The sequence below is a fragment of the Octodon degus genome, unplaced genomic scaffold, assembly GCF_000260255.1.
Source record: "Octodon degus isolate 3935 unplaced genomic scaffold, OctDeg1.0 scaffold00135, whole genome shotgun sequence".
In the NCBI taxonomy this organism is placed as follows: Eukaryota; Metazoa; Chordata; class Mammalia; order Rodentia; family Octodontidae; genus Octodon; species Octodon degus.
The window spans coordinates 5,787,431-5,804,170 of NW_004524711.1; the positions used below are offsets into that span (position 1 = coordinate 5,787,431).

The 16,740-nt window shown below is 51.3% G+C and overlaps 1 protein-coding gene across 14 annotated transcripts in view; it reads left to right on the forward strand.

Moving 5' to 3' along the window:
• Tns1 (tensin 1) overlaps positions 1 to 16,740 on the forward strand; it is a 102,231-nt gene that overhangs the window by 14,786 nt on the left and 70,705 nt on the right. For all 14 annotated transcript variants that reach the window (XM_023701430.1, XM_023701431.1, XM_023701423.1 and 11 more), the window contains 7 exons: positions 1,179 to 1,262; positions 4,722 to 4,834; positions 5,223 to 5,283; positions 5,487 to 5,562; positions 6,069 to 6,198; positions 8,809 to 8,874; positions 10,009 to 10,125. In XM_023701430.1, the coding sequence (XP_023557198.1) occupies positions 1,179 to 1,262; positions 4,722 to 4,834; positions 5,223 to 5,283; positions 5,487 to 5,562; positions 6,069 to 6,198; positions 8,809 to 8,874; positions 10,009 to 10,125 (647 nt within the window). The remainder of the gene's footprint in view (positions 1 to 1,178; positions 1,263 to 4,721; positions 4,835 to 5,222; positions 5,284 to 5,486; positions 5,563 to 6,068; positions 6,199 to 8,808; positions 8,875 to 10,008; positions 10,126 to 16,740) is intronic.

Genomic DNA, 16,740 nt, shown 5'->3' on the forward strand with positions numbered 1-16,740 from the left:
GGTCTCTCATTACCACGCAGTCTGTGAGTGTTCCCCATTGCTCAAAATGGCTCCTCAGACTCTCATCAGTTGTTTCAAAGCTCAGCCCTCCGATGAAGAGCTTCTGTAGTTGTTCGGGCTCCTTGGGAGACTCTGACTTAGACATGACAGCAGTCGGAAGAGAGCCTGATGATGCTTCCTCTGCGGTGTCCACCAGCAGAAAAGCTGGTGGCCAGTTCTTGATCTGATCCCATTCTGCTGGAGTCCTAGGGATTCCTTCATTCCATTATTTATTCACTTCACAGTGACTCTTGAACAGCCACTGCGCCCTGCACAGTGCCAGCCCCTTGCTCTGTAGACACTAAATGAGTAAACAAATCCATCAGTCATTCCTGCTGAGAATGAATGTGATGTATAGAGACAAGAGAAAGACAGTGGGCAGGAGGATGGGGTCATCAACCTGGTGACATTGGTGCAAAGACCCGTGATGCCCTGGGAAGGAGCTTGAAGGCTGAGCTCAGGGAAGGCGCAAGGCCAGCAGTGGGATGGGAGAGTGCTGATACATTGAGGTGGGGGAGGGGAAGCTGGAAGGCAGAGCCACCTGCCTTTGTAGGCCATGTTAAGGACATTGGAATTGATTGTAGAGTCATGGGAAGTCACTGGAGAGCCAAGATCAGAGGAGGCGTGTGATCTGTCTTTTAGTTTAAAACAACCTCTCCGAGCACTCCGTGGGAAGGGGGGTCACCCTGTGGGGGGCTGGGTCATGACTTGGAGAAGCCCAAGTCAGCCTCATCTTTGCTTAATGGCAAATACTCCCTGCCAAATGTGGCTGCTCGCTGTGGGTGTTATCTCACCCGATCCCATAAAACCTTGGAGGAGGGTGAGCTTGCTAGTCCACCTGATGGATGGGGGAGATGAGGCTCAGAAGGATTAAATCACAGGGCCAGTAAGTGGTAGTCTTGATTTGAGCTCCCAGGTCCTCAAGCTCAAAGCCCTCTAGCCAACAGCGGCCTCACACAGGATGGAGAGAAGCTGAAACACTTGTGGATGCCTCGCAGTGCAGCATGGTGGGAGGGGGAGGTCTGTCCTCCTGTCAGGCAGCAGGCTCGGCTGCCTAATGGTCAAGAGAAGCAGAGTTGGGGGATGGGAGCTCTCCGATGTGGGAGTCAGCTCCTCTGACTGCCTGTTTCTCCCCATAGTGCGGACCAGGCTCTGGACCGGTTTGCAATGAAAAGATTCTACGAGGATAAGATCGTGCCCATCGGCCAGCCATCCCAGAGAAGGTGGGTCTCCCGGGTATGTGCCCAGGGGATGGCATGGCTGCTTCCTTGGGAGGTGCCAGGCCTGTGTGCCCAATCTGGAGGATGGAGTGTGTGGCATGAGTGAGCCTAAGCCAGCCTGTGTGTGCCTGCAGGTTGGCACTGCAGGGTGCTCCTGACACTTTTCCCCTGAGCACGGAGGGTGGGGAAGGGGTGGTCTACCTGGGGAAAGAAGGTACTTATGCAAGGAAGTGTGCTGTTCTTGTCCCTGGTGGCAGGGTAGCTCCAGAGCAGGGGTGAGTCTACAGGAAGCTGATCTCACTGCAGCCTGACGTAGGAGGCCAGAGACCCAAGATATGGGTCACCTTCTGTTGGGAGAGCTTAAGACACTCTGCTAAGGGTTCTCCTCTGCCCTTGCTGTGTGTTCCCACACTAGCCCAGCAGGAAGCAGGTGGAGTGGATTCATTCATTCACTGGGCAAGGTTTCGGGGCTGTGCTATAGAGCTTCAGGCATGGGACACCCAGGGGAATGGGACAGAGTTCCTTCCCTTAGGGAGCTGATGGTCTGTTCTGAGTGGTGGACATTAAACAAGTGACCACATAGCTAGACACTGAACAGGTGATTATAGGCTCAGTGTCCCATGCCTAGAATCTCAGGACTCTGGGAGCTGAGGCAGGAGGATCCCAAGTTAAGCCCAGGTGGGCAACTTGGTGATTTAATAAGAGCCTGTCTCAATTTTTTAACAAAGTGACCACATAAAAAGGCACTATAAGGTGACAGTGAATCTTAGGGATGCATGGAGGATTGTAGAAACCAGAGCCAGTGTGACAGGAGACCACGTTTGCTCATGGGGACAGCCAGGGACTACTTAGAGGAGGTGATTTGGAGCTCTGGGGCAGCGCTGTACCACACGACAATTTAGGACATCCTCATTGTACAGAGGAGAAGCCTGAATGTAGGGAGTCACAGCCAGGGCCCAAGGTGATAGTGACAGAACTGGAGTGTATGTGAAGAAGGCCTAGAGACTCTTGGGCTGGCGCATCCTGCTCTGTGGTTGTGCTGCCCTGGAGCAGAGGGTTGGCCCGGGAAGGTAGTGTGATGTTCAGTGATGTTCAGTCCACAGGAGGACAAGAGCAGAGTCAAGGTCAAGCAGTCAGCATGGTGGTAATCCCAGTCCAAACTGTATTCTGGAGTGTGGGAGTGATGCGCCCAGGAGCCTGTACTGTGATGTGCCAGCCCTGCCCTACACACTGAGGATATGGTGCAGGATCTGTTAAGCAAGGGCTCATGACATGAGCTTCCAAGGGAGGATGCCCAACTTTACAACCAAGAGCATTTCAGATATCAGGATAGGTGCTATGGCTAGTGGGCGGTGGGTGAGCCTTCAGAGGGGGTGACATGTGGAGTGCATTCTGAGTGGGGAGGAGGAGCCTCCAAACCCCAGGGTAAATGATGAAGGCAGGGGCAATGACAGGTGCAAAAGCTCAGAGGCTAAGGCTTTGTGTAGACCTTCCTAGCCCCAGAGAGCACTAGCTCTAGGTCCTGGACCCTTCCAGACTCTTCAGACTGAGGGTCCCCAACATGTACCCTACAGCCACCTTGCTTGGCTGACTAGGAGTGAGCAGGCACAGTTGGACACTCTGCCATTGTAGTGGGAAGCTCAAGTGGAAGTGAGTTGTCAGAAATCCAGCATCTTATAGTTGGCATGAAACAGCTGACGGTCAGCCTCTGGGTCAGCTGTCAGAGACATGAGGGCTTTGTGTGCAGAAAATCCTGGCAAAGCCCCAGACACAGTGGCTACAGGTCAGCGAGTCTACCCAGGCAAGAGAGCACTGTGGGCCAGTTCCCCGCTCCGAAATCCCTGGCTCTCCAGGGCTGCAGGTCTTGATCACATTGTGGCCCTTGACCTTGAAGGACAAGAACAAGCAGCTGTTACAATGGCACAGTGTGGCTGGGGCTTGCACAGATACACCTCTGATTCTCAACAGTGAAGCTTGGATAACAGGGACCCACTAGAGTACTTCTCAGGAAGAGTCTGGACCTAGATGTGTGCTGCAAAGCATGTAGTTGGTGTGTGTGTGTGTGCGTGCGTGTGTGTGTGTGTGTGTGTACATTATTAGTGTTGGCCTACAGCTCATATCTGCTGCCGCATCTGCTAAGGGGAGGGCATCCTATCTGCCCTATGTGGGTTTCCTATGCTGTCTTTGCCACTTTCTTGCCTGCTTGTCTTTGCTGCTTCTAGAGAGTGGGGCGTTTACAGGAGAAGCCATCAGGGAATGAAAGAGGGAGGGGCTTTGTCTGTGGCTTCTCCATTCATTGTCACCCGCCCCCGGACTCATTGTCCCTAGCACAGACACATCCTGTTGGCACGATGGAGATCTGATGGGAACCGGCCATACTGGGTTTCCGCTTTGACTAACGGGGCTAGGGGCTGAGTATGGGGCCTGAATAGGAGCTGGTGCTGCCCATCAGATTATCTTGGCTTGGGTAGTCCGAAATGGCCCCACCCAGACTCAGGGACACAGGCCCTTGGGGTTGGAGGTGGGCCAAGGAACCCAGAAGAGGAGGTGTGCATTGTCCTGGCCACACAGTTCTGGTCCCACCTACCTCACCAAACTGTTGGTTCCCTCGAGCCTCAGGATGCATTTGATTGGCCTGTGTGACAGCCTGGCAGTATCACCCTGTCAGAAAAAGCGGAAGTGCTCGCCAATCAAGGATCTCTGTCCAGTCCGGGCTGGTGCTTTGAAGCCCAGACTTCTCTCCTTTCCCTCCCAGCCCTCAGCCTCCCTTGAGGGAGTCCGACATCCCTTTCTGGACCCAAGTTTTCCTCCCTGTCTTGAAGGGGGGGAATGGGTTCCATTCTTCCAACAAACCCTTTGCTCATGGAATTAGACATTGCTAACCCTCAAGCTAGGAATTCTTACTGGGAGTTAGTTATTGCTGTTACCAAGGGAAGTACTTGACCCAGAAGCCCTCTGTATATTTTGGTAGTATATAAAGTAAAGAGCTGTAATTACTAGGCTCTTGCTCTTTTCTGGACTGTCAGATGGCTAGTAGATCTGTGGGGCAGATACAGGCCGGAACGGTAGGCTTGGTGTGAGTGTAGGCACAAGTTTGGGTTGGCTGGGTGAAGCTGTCAGAGCTGCTTGCTTCTTGAGCAGCTTGCCTTGTGCTGTAATAAGCAGCGAAATGATGCCCATCAGGGATATGAGGAGTAATTCCTGGGCTAGGAAGGAAACGGGGAAGAGACGCTTATATTTACCACCAGAGGGCAGTGTCACAAAGCTAGCTGTGGCTCAGAGCAGCCAGAGGGACTGGTCTTGGGTGGAGACCTCAGCTGCCAGGAGGCCGGGGAGAGGGACACTCATTGTTGGGGAGAAGGAGGCGGGTGGCCTGAGGCAGAGTTCTTGCAGAATGGAGAATGATGTTGACTCTGTAGCAGCCCAGGCCTTCTACCCTGAATCTGCCCTTTCCTCACACAGGTACGTGCATTACTTCAGCGGCCTGCTCTCCGGCTCCATCAAAATGAACAACAAGCCCTTGTTTCTGCACCATGTGATCATGCACGGCATCCCCAACTTTGAGTCTAAAGGAGGTACCTTCCTGTCCCGCCCCTCCACTGCCTCCCTCCCCGCTCCAGCTCCCCGCTCCCCTTGGGGGACTTGTGCACTGCCTTGGAGCTTCAACCACATCATTTCCTGAGCTTTTTGAGCTCTGGTCTGGTCATCTACAGAATGGGTTTGACACTTGCAGTGCCGACTGGCTGCTGCTGCTGCATGCGACTGTGTTTTGACAACTTAAAATACTTCATAAATGAAGTCAGCGTGTTTCCTCTTCTTGCTGCTTCTTTTGCTCTCTTTTCTTTTCCTTCTTCCCCTCCCTGTCTCATCGCCTCATTTCTTCCTTCCATTCTGTGTTTTCTTTCCCTTTGTCCTCCCTTGCCCACTATTTCTTCTAAGTTAACACCCACCTCTCCCTGACAGGGTGTCGGCCTTTTCTCCGCATCTACCAGGCCATGCAGCCCGTTTACACATCTGGCATCTAGTAAGTATCGCATAAGGACTTGAAGCCAGGGACACCCAAAGCCCAGGGCTGGGGAGTGGGGAGGTAGTGGTGGGGTTGCCTCATCTCTTCTCTTAAGAGGGATCAAGTTGGTGAGGGTCCCAGCAGCACTGCATAGGGGCAGGAGGGCACACATGTTGCTCCCAGCCCCTACACCCCCTTCTCTCCACCCTTGTCTCCCGTAGCAACATTCCAGGAGACAGTCAGACCAGCATCTGCATCACCATCGAGCCAGGACTGCTCTTGAAGGGGGACATCTTGGTGAGTGAGCCCTCTGTCTCAAGCCTCACACTCTTTCTCTCTTCCTGTGCCCCTCCTGGCCCTTGGACCTAAGAGCCACCCCTGGTGGCTGCCTTGTTAGAATCCTGGGTTTCCAGGGCTCTTGCAGAACCTTCTTGCCTCCAACAGTTGTCTGCTGCCTTGCTTTGGAGTTCATAGCCCTTCTTTCGGCTCATCTTTCATTCTGGGACATCTCCAGGGTAACAGCACTTGGTGTGGGCTGTTACTTCCTAGAACCTTGTTAGTGACGAGGACCCTCTCATATGTCCAGTCCTTCCCAATGCAGCCTTCCTTTTGCCATCCTGACATAGCTGCAGGAACTTTTTGGGAGGACAGTTTTGTTCTTATAGGTATCGACTGGTCCCTACCCCTCTATTGTTCTAAAAGTTTCCCCAGAGAGCTGTGAAATCCCAATGGGCGACCTCTACCTCCTAGGTTTGGCATGAGCCTTGAAGACTGACCTCTCACCTCTGCCCCTTCTTCCCCAGCTCAAGTGTTACCATAAGAAGTTCCGGAGCCCCTCCCGAGATGTCATCTTCCGTGTGCAGTTCCACACTTGTGCCATCCATGACCTGGGAGTTGTCTTTGGGAAGGAGGACCTTGATGAGGCCTTCAGAGGTGGGCACCATGGGTGGGGCCCCTGTGGCAGGAGAGCCCAGTTTGAGGGGATAGAAAGCACATGGGAACCATCACTTCTGAGCCCCATGGTGTGCAGAGTCTTGGGGTGCTTTTGATGGCAGTGGGAGGGAATTGAGAGATAACTGGATCAGAGCTGAGGTGGGTATAATCTGGGAATTCAAGTTGTAGCAGAAGTGGAGAGAAATCTTTCCTCAGCGCCTGGGCCATTTGATGTCTCACACCTTTTTCCTGACACTTGCTCTGTATCTCCTTCCTCTTGTCTTCCTAATTTAGTCCTCCTGATTTAGTGCCTGAATCTATCGGCAATCTCATTTTTTCAACCTTCATTTGGCAACCATTTTGTTTGAGGCTCAGTCCTAAGTACTGGGGAGCCAAAGGAAAAGATGATATGATCTCTGTTGGTGGAGCTCCAAAATCTGTGGAAGCAGGCCCACCATAGAGTAATTATCCCCTGGGGTAGAATAGCAATATTGAAGGGGCTTTGATGAGGGAAGGAGTGGTGATTAGGGGAGGATTGCTGTCTTCTTTTCATTCTTTTTTATTGTCTATTTGAGGTCTTATCTATATCACATTTGAGCTGGGAACATGCACAGGTGCACGTGCGCGCACACACACACACACACACACACACATCCATCAATCCATCCATCCAACCATCCATGCATCCATCCAATCATTAATTCATTTATGCATGCATTCATATACTCATCCACTTATTTATCCATCTATCCATCAGTAGTCTTAATCATTCATTTACCCATCCATTCAGATACCCACCACCTATCCATCCATCCATCCATCCATCCATCCATCCATCCATCCATCCATCCATTCAAATATCTATGCACCTATCTATCCATCTATTGATCCATGCTCATATTTTCTCATTTATCTGTTCATTCAGATATCCATCCATCTACTCATCTGTCTGTTTTCTCATCCACTCCCTATTCATCCATCCATCCATCCACCGATACATTTGTCTACCCATCCATTTATACATTCTCATGTTTGCTTATTTATCTATCCATTCGGATATCTACCCACCTACTCATCCTTTTTCTCATCCACTCTCCATCCATCCATCCATCCATCCATCCATCCATCCATCCATCCATCCATCCATCTACCCATCTACCTATGCATCTATCTATCCATTCATTCATCCATTCTCATATTTGCTTATTTATCTATCCATTCAGATATCTACCCACCTACTCATGTATCTATTTCCTAATCTACCCACCCACCCATTTATCCATCCATCTGTCCATCCCTCCCTCCCTCCACCTATCTCTCTTTTCACTCATCTACCAAGTCTGTATGTGCCAGGTATGTGCTAGATGCTAGAGATACAGAGAGAAATAAGTGAGACTCTGCCCTCTAGGAGCTCACATCCTTGTGTGTGAGGGAGATGCAAACATGATCTCATTAAGTGATGCCCATGGCGAAGGACTCATGCACAGGCATGATGGGTGTCCCACAGAACAGACAGCATCCTTGCCCTAACCCCTTCCTGCAAGCAGTGGGTAGTGATTTGGGTCCAAGCCAGCTTCAGGTAGTGAGCAGACAGGGGTTGGGATTGGGAGGAGGAACAGGTCCCTCTGTGGTCCCCAGAGGATGGGATGTTTCAGGAAGGCCCAACAGAAGATGCTTTTATAATTGCATAACAGACTATAACTGTCTTCAGTCTTGAAGAGTGAAAGTAAAGGTGTATTTCACAAAAATAATCAGAGGTTGGAGAAGACACAGGGAAGAGGAATTCCCAATTTCCTCCTTGTCCATAGTAAGAGTCAGGAGATACTATCAAAAAAGTACAGACCAAGAAACAGAGGCCGAACTATAGTGTTTAGTTCCAAGGCAGTCAGTAGGATAAATAGAGTTAATAACTAACCAGATAAAAGATGGAATTGTAGAAGTCAACTAGATAATTCATCCTCATAGTGGTGATCAATGGAAATGATTTAAAATTGATATTTTGAGATTGTGGCATGAAACTAGAGACTACTTATTATTTGGAGTTTTAGAGATAAATCACTTGTAGAATAAGAGAGATGGTTAGAAATGATCACCTCAGGTAAGCAGGACTGGGCCAAAGTGGGAAGATTTCACTGTACAGGTATAATTTCATATGTATATAACAATGCACATTGTAGGGTTGGGGAGATAACTCAGTGAAATAAGCACCTGTCTGCCAAACACAAGGTCCTGAGTTCAGTTCTCTCACCATACCAAAAAAAGAAAAAAAAAAACAAACCCAAACCCAAAACCAACCAAACAAAAAAACCCAATGCAAAACAATGCACATTGTATTGTCATATTAAGTAACTTTCTAACGTATGACTAATATATATGCCTTAGTTATTTTTTCTACAAGATTTTTTTTGTGGTACAAGAACTTGAACCCAGGGCCTTCACAATGAGTTATATATCCCCAGTTCTTTAAAAAAAAAATTCATTTTGAGACACAATCTTGCTAAGTCACTAAGTTGTCGAGGTTGAAACTTGAAAACCACAAAGATAATTCTTTCCATGGAGTCTTTTTTAAAGGAACTCATTGCCAATTTTGTTTTTTCTTCTTTTTTTCAGATGATCGGTTTCCTGAATATGGCAAAGTGGAGTTCGTATTTTCTTATGGTCCAGAGAAAATTCAAGGTATAAGACAAGTTAGAATCCATTCTCACATCCTTCCCTTCTGTGCTGACCTGCACCTGTCCTGTCCCACCATCCTCCCAGTGACCTGGCTACAGTTCCCAAGTTACCCATGACAGAGATGCAGGCCAGCAGAAAAGGATCTAGCTATCAGAGTGGACCTCCAGCTAAACATGAGCTGTGACTTAGTCTCTGGATAAACAAATTATAAAAGTAGACAGAGACTCACCGAGTTGGATAAACTGTCCTGATCTTATTAGATCACCATCTTGTTATATTCAGAGGCCTTGGGGCTGATGGCTGGGGGGAGAGGCTGGAGGTGGGGACACATGCGAAGGTGCTGGGTGGCTGGTGAGTATTTGTGAGGGTTGAGGTGATTCAACCTGAAGGGCGATTTAATAATAGCCTATAAGCCTCGAGACACTAAATATGGAGACCACTTGTTCTTCATCTTATTTGGGAATAGAAAGGAGACGACGAAGTTGGGCTCAGGGCAGGAGCGCTCTGGGTAGACTGGGAAAGGACACCAGGCAAGGGAGAGGACTGAGCCAGGGAGGCTGGGCTTGTAGCTATGTGGTCTCGCAGAGCCAGCTCTGTGTGCAGGGGAAGGGGACCCAGCCTCCCCTTGCAGGTGTCTGTCTGGAGTGAAGAGCTTTTTAAGTGGGGCCCAAGGGCATGCCTGAGATGGTCTTTAGAGGCTCTGTGTCCTCCTGGGTCACAGCTGCTATTTCCCTATTGTCCCTAATCCCAGGGAGTCCAGGTCAAGCCTGTCCCATATCCCTTCTCCTGACTCCAGGGCCAACTCCTTGGTCTCATGGTCTGCTATAGGCCCAGGGTCACAGAAGAGAAAGGGCAGACACCCATCCAGGGAGCAGGGTCTTCATTCATCAGCACCCTGTCCTGATTAAACCTTGTGACCTGCTACGAGCCTGCTCAGGAATGCAAGAAACCAGACTCCTGGGTTCTCCATCCAATTTAAGCCACTGTCCCGCCCCATTATGCTCCAGAACATGAGAAGTCCCTTGGGGAGCACCCTGGGGGGAGCTGTGGGCCCTCTGTTTGTCCAGCTGCTTGCTGATCTCTTTTCCTTACTCCCTGCTGTCTCCCTGTCCACCCCCACCTCTCCCACCTACTCAGGCATGGAGCACCTGGAGAATGGGCCCAGCGTGTCTGTGGACTACAACACCTCTGACCCCCTCATCCGCTGGGATTCCTATGACAACTTCAATGGGCATCGTGACGATGCCATGGAGGGTAGGTGGTGACCCGTGGCTTCCAGCCTCTCCCCAAACTGTGCGGCCCTGGCTCCCACGGCCTTGGTTCTCTCGGAGAAGCCTGGGAGGGCGAGCTCCTTGGAGGCAGTGGCCTTATGTGAGGCTTGCTCTGTCCCCCTGTGTCACACACTGTTGGCTACATTTCTTTTAAAGCCACTGTTGGGTTTCTTCAGGCTGGCTGCCTGTATCTCTGGTCAGAGCGCTGGGCGCGCAGATGTGTCTAGGGCCTGTAAGCTTTCATCAGGTGCCAATGAAAATGTTTGAGATCTGGAAATGAACCAGTTTGCTCTGAAATGTGAAAAGAAGGCTGCAGAGTTGAAGTTAATGAGTGTTTAATTTAGCTACAAAACCTAGCATTATGTCAAGTGGTCAGCTGCAACTCAGGTCACCCCTTGAAGGGTTTGTCCGAGTTGTATTTATTTGTGTGGTTCATTTGAATATGTATAAGGTGGGGGCGGAGCCTCGAAAATTGAGCATGCTCAGAGCCCAGGAGCTCTTTAGATACCCTGTCTGGGGTTTGGCCCCAGGCTTGTTTTTCTGATTTGGTTGCTGGAACCTTAGAATGTTGGAGCTGGGAGCAGTCTGGCCCTTGCATCTGTTTTCAGCTGGGGGTAACTGAGACTCCCTGAAAGGCAGAACCTTCTAACTTACCTGGTGACCCTCTTTTCACCAGGCCAGCACTGGCCACTGCACTGGCTCAGCCTGCCTACTGGAGCCCACTGGGCCTGGGCTCTTGGTGGTGTGGCTGAGCCACACCAGGCCTATCTATGAGCCTCTCTGTGCCTTCTTGCCTCCCACCTCCAGGGACCCAGCGTCCTCTGATTGCCACAGACACTCCTGTCCCTCAGGGCCCTCCATCCCAAGGGTGCTCCCCAAGTATTTCTCTTCCTTGGGCACCCAGTCCCCTTTGGAGGCTGAAATAATTAGCTCTGTGGTGCCCTGGCAGCCAGCCTATTGTTCATCATTCTGGGGACATTTGCATTTTTAACAAGAACACTTGGCAATTTGTAGGAATTTTTAATGCCTCCCGCCTCTCTCTGGTGCAGATTCAATGCGATGATAAATGTAGAAACATTTAGTGAACTAGAAAGTGCCAGCCAAATAAAAGGTAAAATAATTAAGGCCAGAAAGGGTGGATGTGGGAAAGACTGGGCTTGAGGGAAGGAAGAAGAGCAGACGGGCAGTGCAGGAGGAGCTAGGGACAGCAGGAGGCTGGGAGGGCAGACAGGGCTGGCACAGGAAGGCCCTGGACCGCCCCCCTTTCTTCCTCCTCTCCCTTCTGATCCGCTCCCCCGGGCAGGGGGTTGGAGCCAGCAGGACCTCTGGGCCAGTTAAAGGTCAGCTCGCCCTACAGGGACAGAGGGGCTCCTGTCTGCAGGCTGAGAAACTGGCCCTCTGCCTCATGGGGAACAGCAGTCCCCTCCCCCTGGCCTGGCCTGACTAGGCCTGGGCTGGGCCAGGAGATGTTGGGCTGGGCTGGTCGCCAGGCGAGAGCCCACCCTCCGCTCCTACTGTGCACCCTGTCTGTGTGCTGGTGGCACTTCTGGAAAGATCTCCATTTTAGGGTCTAGGAGTCAAGGGATTTTCCCCTGGCTATTGGTAAAGAGAAGAAAGTGAGAGGCTGTTTGTCTTTCTAGATGAGGTTAGCTCCCAACCTCTGTTGCCCCACATTTGAGCTAGGGTAAAGGTGCCCAACCCCCAGGACTCCAGGTTGCTCAGGAGATGGGTTGAGCTGGAGCTTGGGGGTGACTGTTTTCTGGAGAGGCCCCTGTGCTGGGGGAGACATGGTGACCCCAGAAGCTCTGCCTGCTCTCTGCAGAGTCCTGGACAACAGGACAGCCTGACAGGAAGCACTGTAATGCCCTGCATAAGCAGCCGCCAGGTCAGCCCCTTGCAGCTCCATGCCTTTGGTCAAGGATTTAGCCTTTCCGTTACCTAGATTTCTCATCTGCCAACTTGGGGCAGTGCTGTTGTCCATGTCATTGAAGAGGCTCTTTATCTTTTATGTTTTTCAGTACCAGGAATTGAACTCATAACTGTGCACTTGCCAGGCACGTGCTGTGCCGCTGAGCTATGTATCACTGACCCTTCAGGAGGTTCTTTAGCATGGGGTTAAGAATGCAGCCTCTGGAGCCAGACCACCTGGTGTCAAATCCTTTGACAAAGTACCAATCCTGAGGCCTCAGTTTGCCTGCTTCTAAAATGGGATTCAATCAAGAAATCGTTTTGGGTGATTGTGGGTAGCAAGAGCTGGGGAGCAACAAGCTGCCCATGGTGTTTCCTCATGGGTTGCTGACCCTTCAGTGGTGGTAACCCCAGCACCTCAGCATCTGCAAACATGGTGGAGGGGAAGCCTCTAAAGTGCCACGAGCCAGCCACAGGCCCCAGAACTTGACTGTTGTCACCGCTGTGAGGTGGGCACAGTTACTGTGCCCAGATGGCAAACATAACAGAGGTAATCTGCCCACAGTTGCTGTGCCAGTTAAGAGGCACAATACCACGTATGGTGCCATCTTGCATGGCCTGCTCTGGGCATCTGTGGCAGTCCCTGGGTCTTTGCTGAGCTTGGGTGAGTGTCTCCTCTCTCTGAACCCTACTATGTACTCTTGGACAAACAGGGTCAGCTGTCCTGCCTCCCAGGTAAGGGGTGTATGCTTGGTGGTCATGCATAGGATGGGCTGTCACAGAGGCCAGGGACTCCACCCATGGTGGGCAGTTAGTGGGACTCCAGTGTGGGGACCACAGAAGAGGGGGTGGGCATCTCACTCTGGAGAACCCTGGGTGGGTGGGGGCAGCCTCTCCAGTACATGGAGTGCTGTGGGGCCATTGCTGGACATAGCCACGTGTTCCTCTTCTGTTTCAACTGTGCTGCAGGGGTGGGACAGGAGAGGTCAGGCCAGTTCTCCTGGAACACACTGCATAACACAGAGTGGGAGGCGGGGAAGCAGGCAGCAGATACCATCTCTGGCTGCAGTCCTCTCCAGTGACCTGTGCCCCCACTTTGCCCACATTCTGGCAGCATAGAGCTCAGAGCTCCTGGTGACCCCATCTTAACCATGTCTCAGGAATGACTGCATAACTTCCTCCTTTGCAGCCCCTCCCCCAAGTACCAAGTTCAGTTTAGGACACGTGGTTGTGTGATACTTAGTGCTCCATTTCCATCCCTGATCAGTCTTGATGGTAAATGAAGGAAGAAGGATCCATGTTGGGTGCTGGGTGTGGTGGTGTATGACAGTAACCCCAGAAGTCAAGAAACTGAGGCAGGAACCTTGCTGTACGTTCGAGGCCAGCCTGGGCTGCATAAGCCAATTTAAGGCCAGGCTGAACTGCATAGAAAGATCCTGTCTCAAAAACAAATACACACACACACACACACACACACACACACACACACACACACAGCAAAAATAAAACTACCCCTCCCCCCAAAAAACCCATTTTGGGATTGCTGGTTCTCTGTAGTCTGACGTCCCACACTGGGGTGGCCTAGGCTGGTCATAAATGCCATCAGATGCCATCCTGCCACAATGAGGGACATCTCATAGTCCCCATGTGTGGAGCCCACCTTGGCATGGCTCAGTTCAGGCCGTGTCGCGCGCATGCTCCTGCCCCAGTGAAGTCCCGGTAGATGGGTAAAGGTTAGTAATCTCACCAGGTCACGAGGTCAGGGGTGGCCTTGATGGTTGAATTCAGCTATGTCTGACTCCAAGTCCCTTTCCACCACCCTGGGAGTCACTTGTCAGCCCTCCCACCCCGAGTTCAGGTGGCTCCTCTGGGCTATTGTCCAACTCATCTCAGCCTTACTATGACAGAGAACTCACTAGCATCCAGAGCTGCCCATGCCACTGCGGGGCGGGTCCAGGAAACCAAGCCATGGACACGAGGGACAGTTCTGTTTGTGCAGTGGACCAAGGCTTTGGTGGCGATGGATGCTCATAGGTGTGTTGGCTCATGGGCATGTAGGCTGGAAGGCAGGGTGCTGGGGGGAGGAAAGAGTGAGTTGGAAACTCAGGGTCAAGAACCACTTGATGACTCGACAGCGTTCTAGACTGTGGGGTGGTGGCCAGGGAGCAGGGAGCACCTGCCATGTTGGGGAGGCTGGGGCCAGTGGCTTGGTGTCTTGTCTGCTGTGGTGGCTATAGCAAGGTACCACAGCTGTGGGTTTGAATAAGAGAAGTTGCTTTCTCACAGCTCTGGAGGGCAGAGGTCTGAGATGTAGGTGTCAGCAAGGTTTGTGTCTCCCGAGGCCTGACTCCTTGGCTTGTAGATGAGATGCTGTCTCCTCCCTGTGTCTCTCCCCATCATGTCTCTCTGTCCCAGAGTAGGGCCTACTTAGTGACCTTGTTTCACCTTAATCACCCTTTTAAGACCCCATTTTCAAATTTGTCACGTTTGGAGGGGCTAAGTCATATCTTTCTCAGTAAGGACTGGGGCATAGGACCTGAAGGGAAGCCTTTCAGGTGGCACACCTGGGAGGGAGTGTTCTGAGTTCCATGTAACCAGATGCCTGGGCCTTGGGTCCTGGCTGTGGAGGAGGTGAGGTCTTTGAGTCTGTGAGTCTGCCCCCACCCACAGCTTTGCCTTGTGGCTGCTCTGCCTCTCCGGCTTGCTTGGGAGCCTGCCAGCTCAGCACTCTGGCTGACACCACAGTTCGAGCCTCCAGAAGCCCCATTAGCTCCTTGGCCTGAGTTCTGAAGCCCCATGCCTGGATTCCAGCTCCCCGAGGGTGGGAGCGGGGCTGTATTTTTGCCTATGCTGCTCAGAGCAGTCTCCAAATTCTTCCTGAGTGTTCCAGGGCTTACCTTCTGAAGCCAGCCTGAGGCGTGAGGACTGCCTTCTGCCTCTGAGGAGCTGAGGCACCCAGGCCTGAGCTGCCTCTGTCCACCCAAGCAGCCCACCTCTCCTTGACCTCAGTCATGGAGAGGCTTAGAGTTTCTCATAATGTAAAAGAGAGGGTGGGGGTGGGGGCTGGCAAGTGGCAAGGAGCAGGTTGCTCAGCCAAAAGAGCAGGATAAAGGGAGATGGCAAAGCTGGGTTCTTCCTCATGGTGCCCACCAGCCTTTCCTTTATTCCTGTGCATGGCCTCAGCATAGGCCATGATTTTATGGCCAAGGTGACAGGGCCTTGATTTTATGTTCAGGCTTTTTCTGTCTCTGTCTCTGTCTTTGTCTCTGTCTGTCTCTGTCTCTGTCTCTGTCTCTGTCTCTGTCTCTGTCTCTCTGTTTGTCTCTGTCTCTCTCTGTCTCTGTCTCTGTGTCTCTCTCTCTTCCTCTTTCTGTCTCTGTACTAGGGATTGAACTCATGGCCTTATTCAAGCTACTCAAGAGCTCTGCCACTGTGCTACATCTCCACTTTTATTTTTCAGACAATATCTTGCTAAGTTCTTCCAATTGGCCTCAAACTTATAACCTTCCCACCTCAGGTTCAGACAGACAGCAGCAGATGGGGCAAAATATCTGGGCTCTGGGCATCTTCACTAACTCTTTTCCTATGGAGTGGGAGAACACAGTGTTTCTTACCATTGCTATGAGCTCTGGTGGGAGGCATTCCCATCAGACTTTCCCAACTCATAAGCTTGGGCATTTCTTACTGTTGCTAGGAGCTCAATCAGTGCTTCCATTTGTGGCTTGTGAGGGCCTGAGGAGGGCCTGCCAGGCATTCCTCTCAGACTTTGACTCAGGAGCTTGGTTGGAAAGCAAAGGCCTTAGTGGTTGTTTCCTTGGTCAGGAGAGGCTCTGAATGCTGCGACAACAAACACCCGCTCCTGGTAGCTCACCAAAGGCATGTTTCATGCTCATGCCAGTCATCTAGAGTGGGCAGGCAGGAGTCTCTGGTCACCACTGTTACTCTGGCTCAGGGTGGCTGTATCTCATAGAGGCTCCACTGTTGCTTCCACTGGAAAGAGGGCACTGACTTGTGTCTCACACCTGCTGAGAAGCGACATGATTTTGTTCTGCTTGCCTTGCATTGGCCAAAAGAGGCACACACCCAGGCCCAGCTTCAGAGAGGTAGGGAAGCTGTGCATGGAAGGCAGGAACCAGACAAAGAGTTCAACAGACTAATCTCTGCTACAGGGATTATGAGTGGGAGCTGGACTCAGATCTGATTCTTTGTTTTGGATATTTTGCCTCTATGAGATCCCAGTATCTAGTTTTACAGTGGATCCAAAGCAGTAGTTTCCTAGATTGCTGAGATTCAATATGGAAGGCATCTCCTGCTGGTGGTAATTTGCGTCTGCTACTTTTGCCATGCCAGAGGAGAGATGCTGATTTTGGAGGGGTGCCCTCCTCCTGAGCAGAGGCCCACACCTCCTTTCTCCTTCACTCTCTGAGAACTGTGTACTTCTGGCTCCGCTCTAAGGAGCCCCACTCTGGGAAGTCAGGAGCCTTACCTGAGACATCAACTGGCTGGCTGACCTTGGGCAAGTGATTTCTCCTTTCTGGCTCAGTTCTTTATCACTGAATTGAAGGTGATAGTTTCCTAAAGGGGCTTTCAGAGAGCTTTAAAACGACAGCGATGGTGATGGTGATGGTGACAGTGACGGCAATGGTGATGGCAATGGCGATGGTGATGGTGATGGTGATGGTGATGGTGA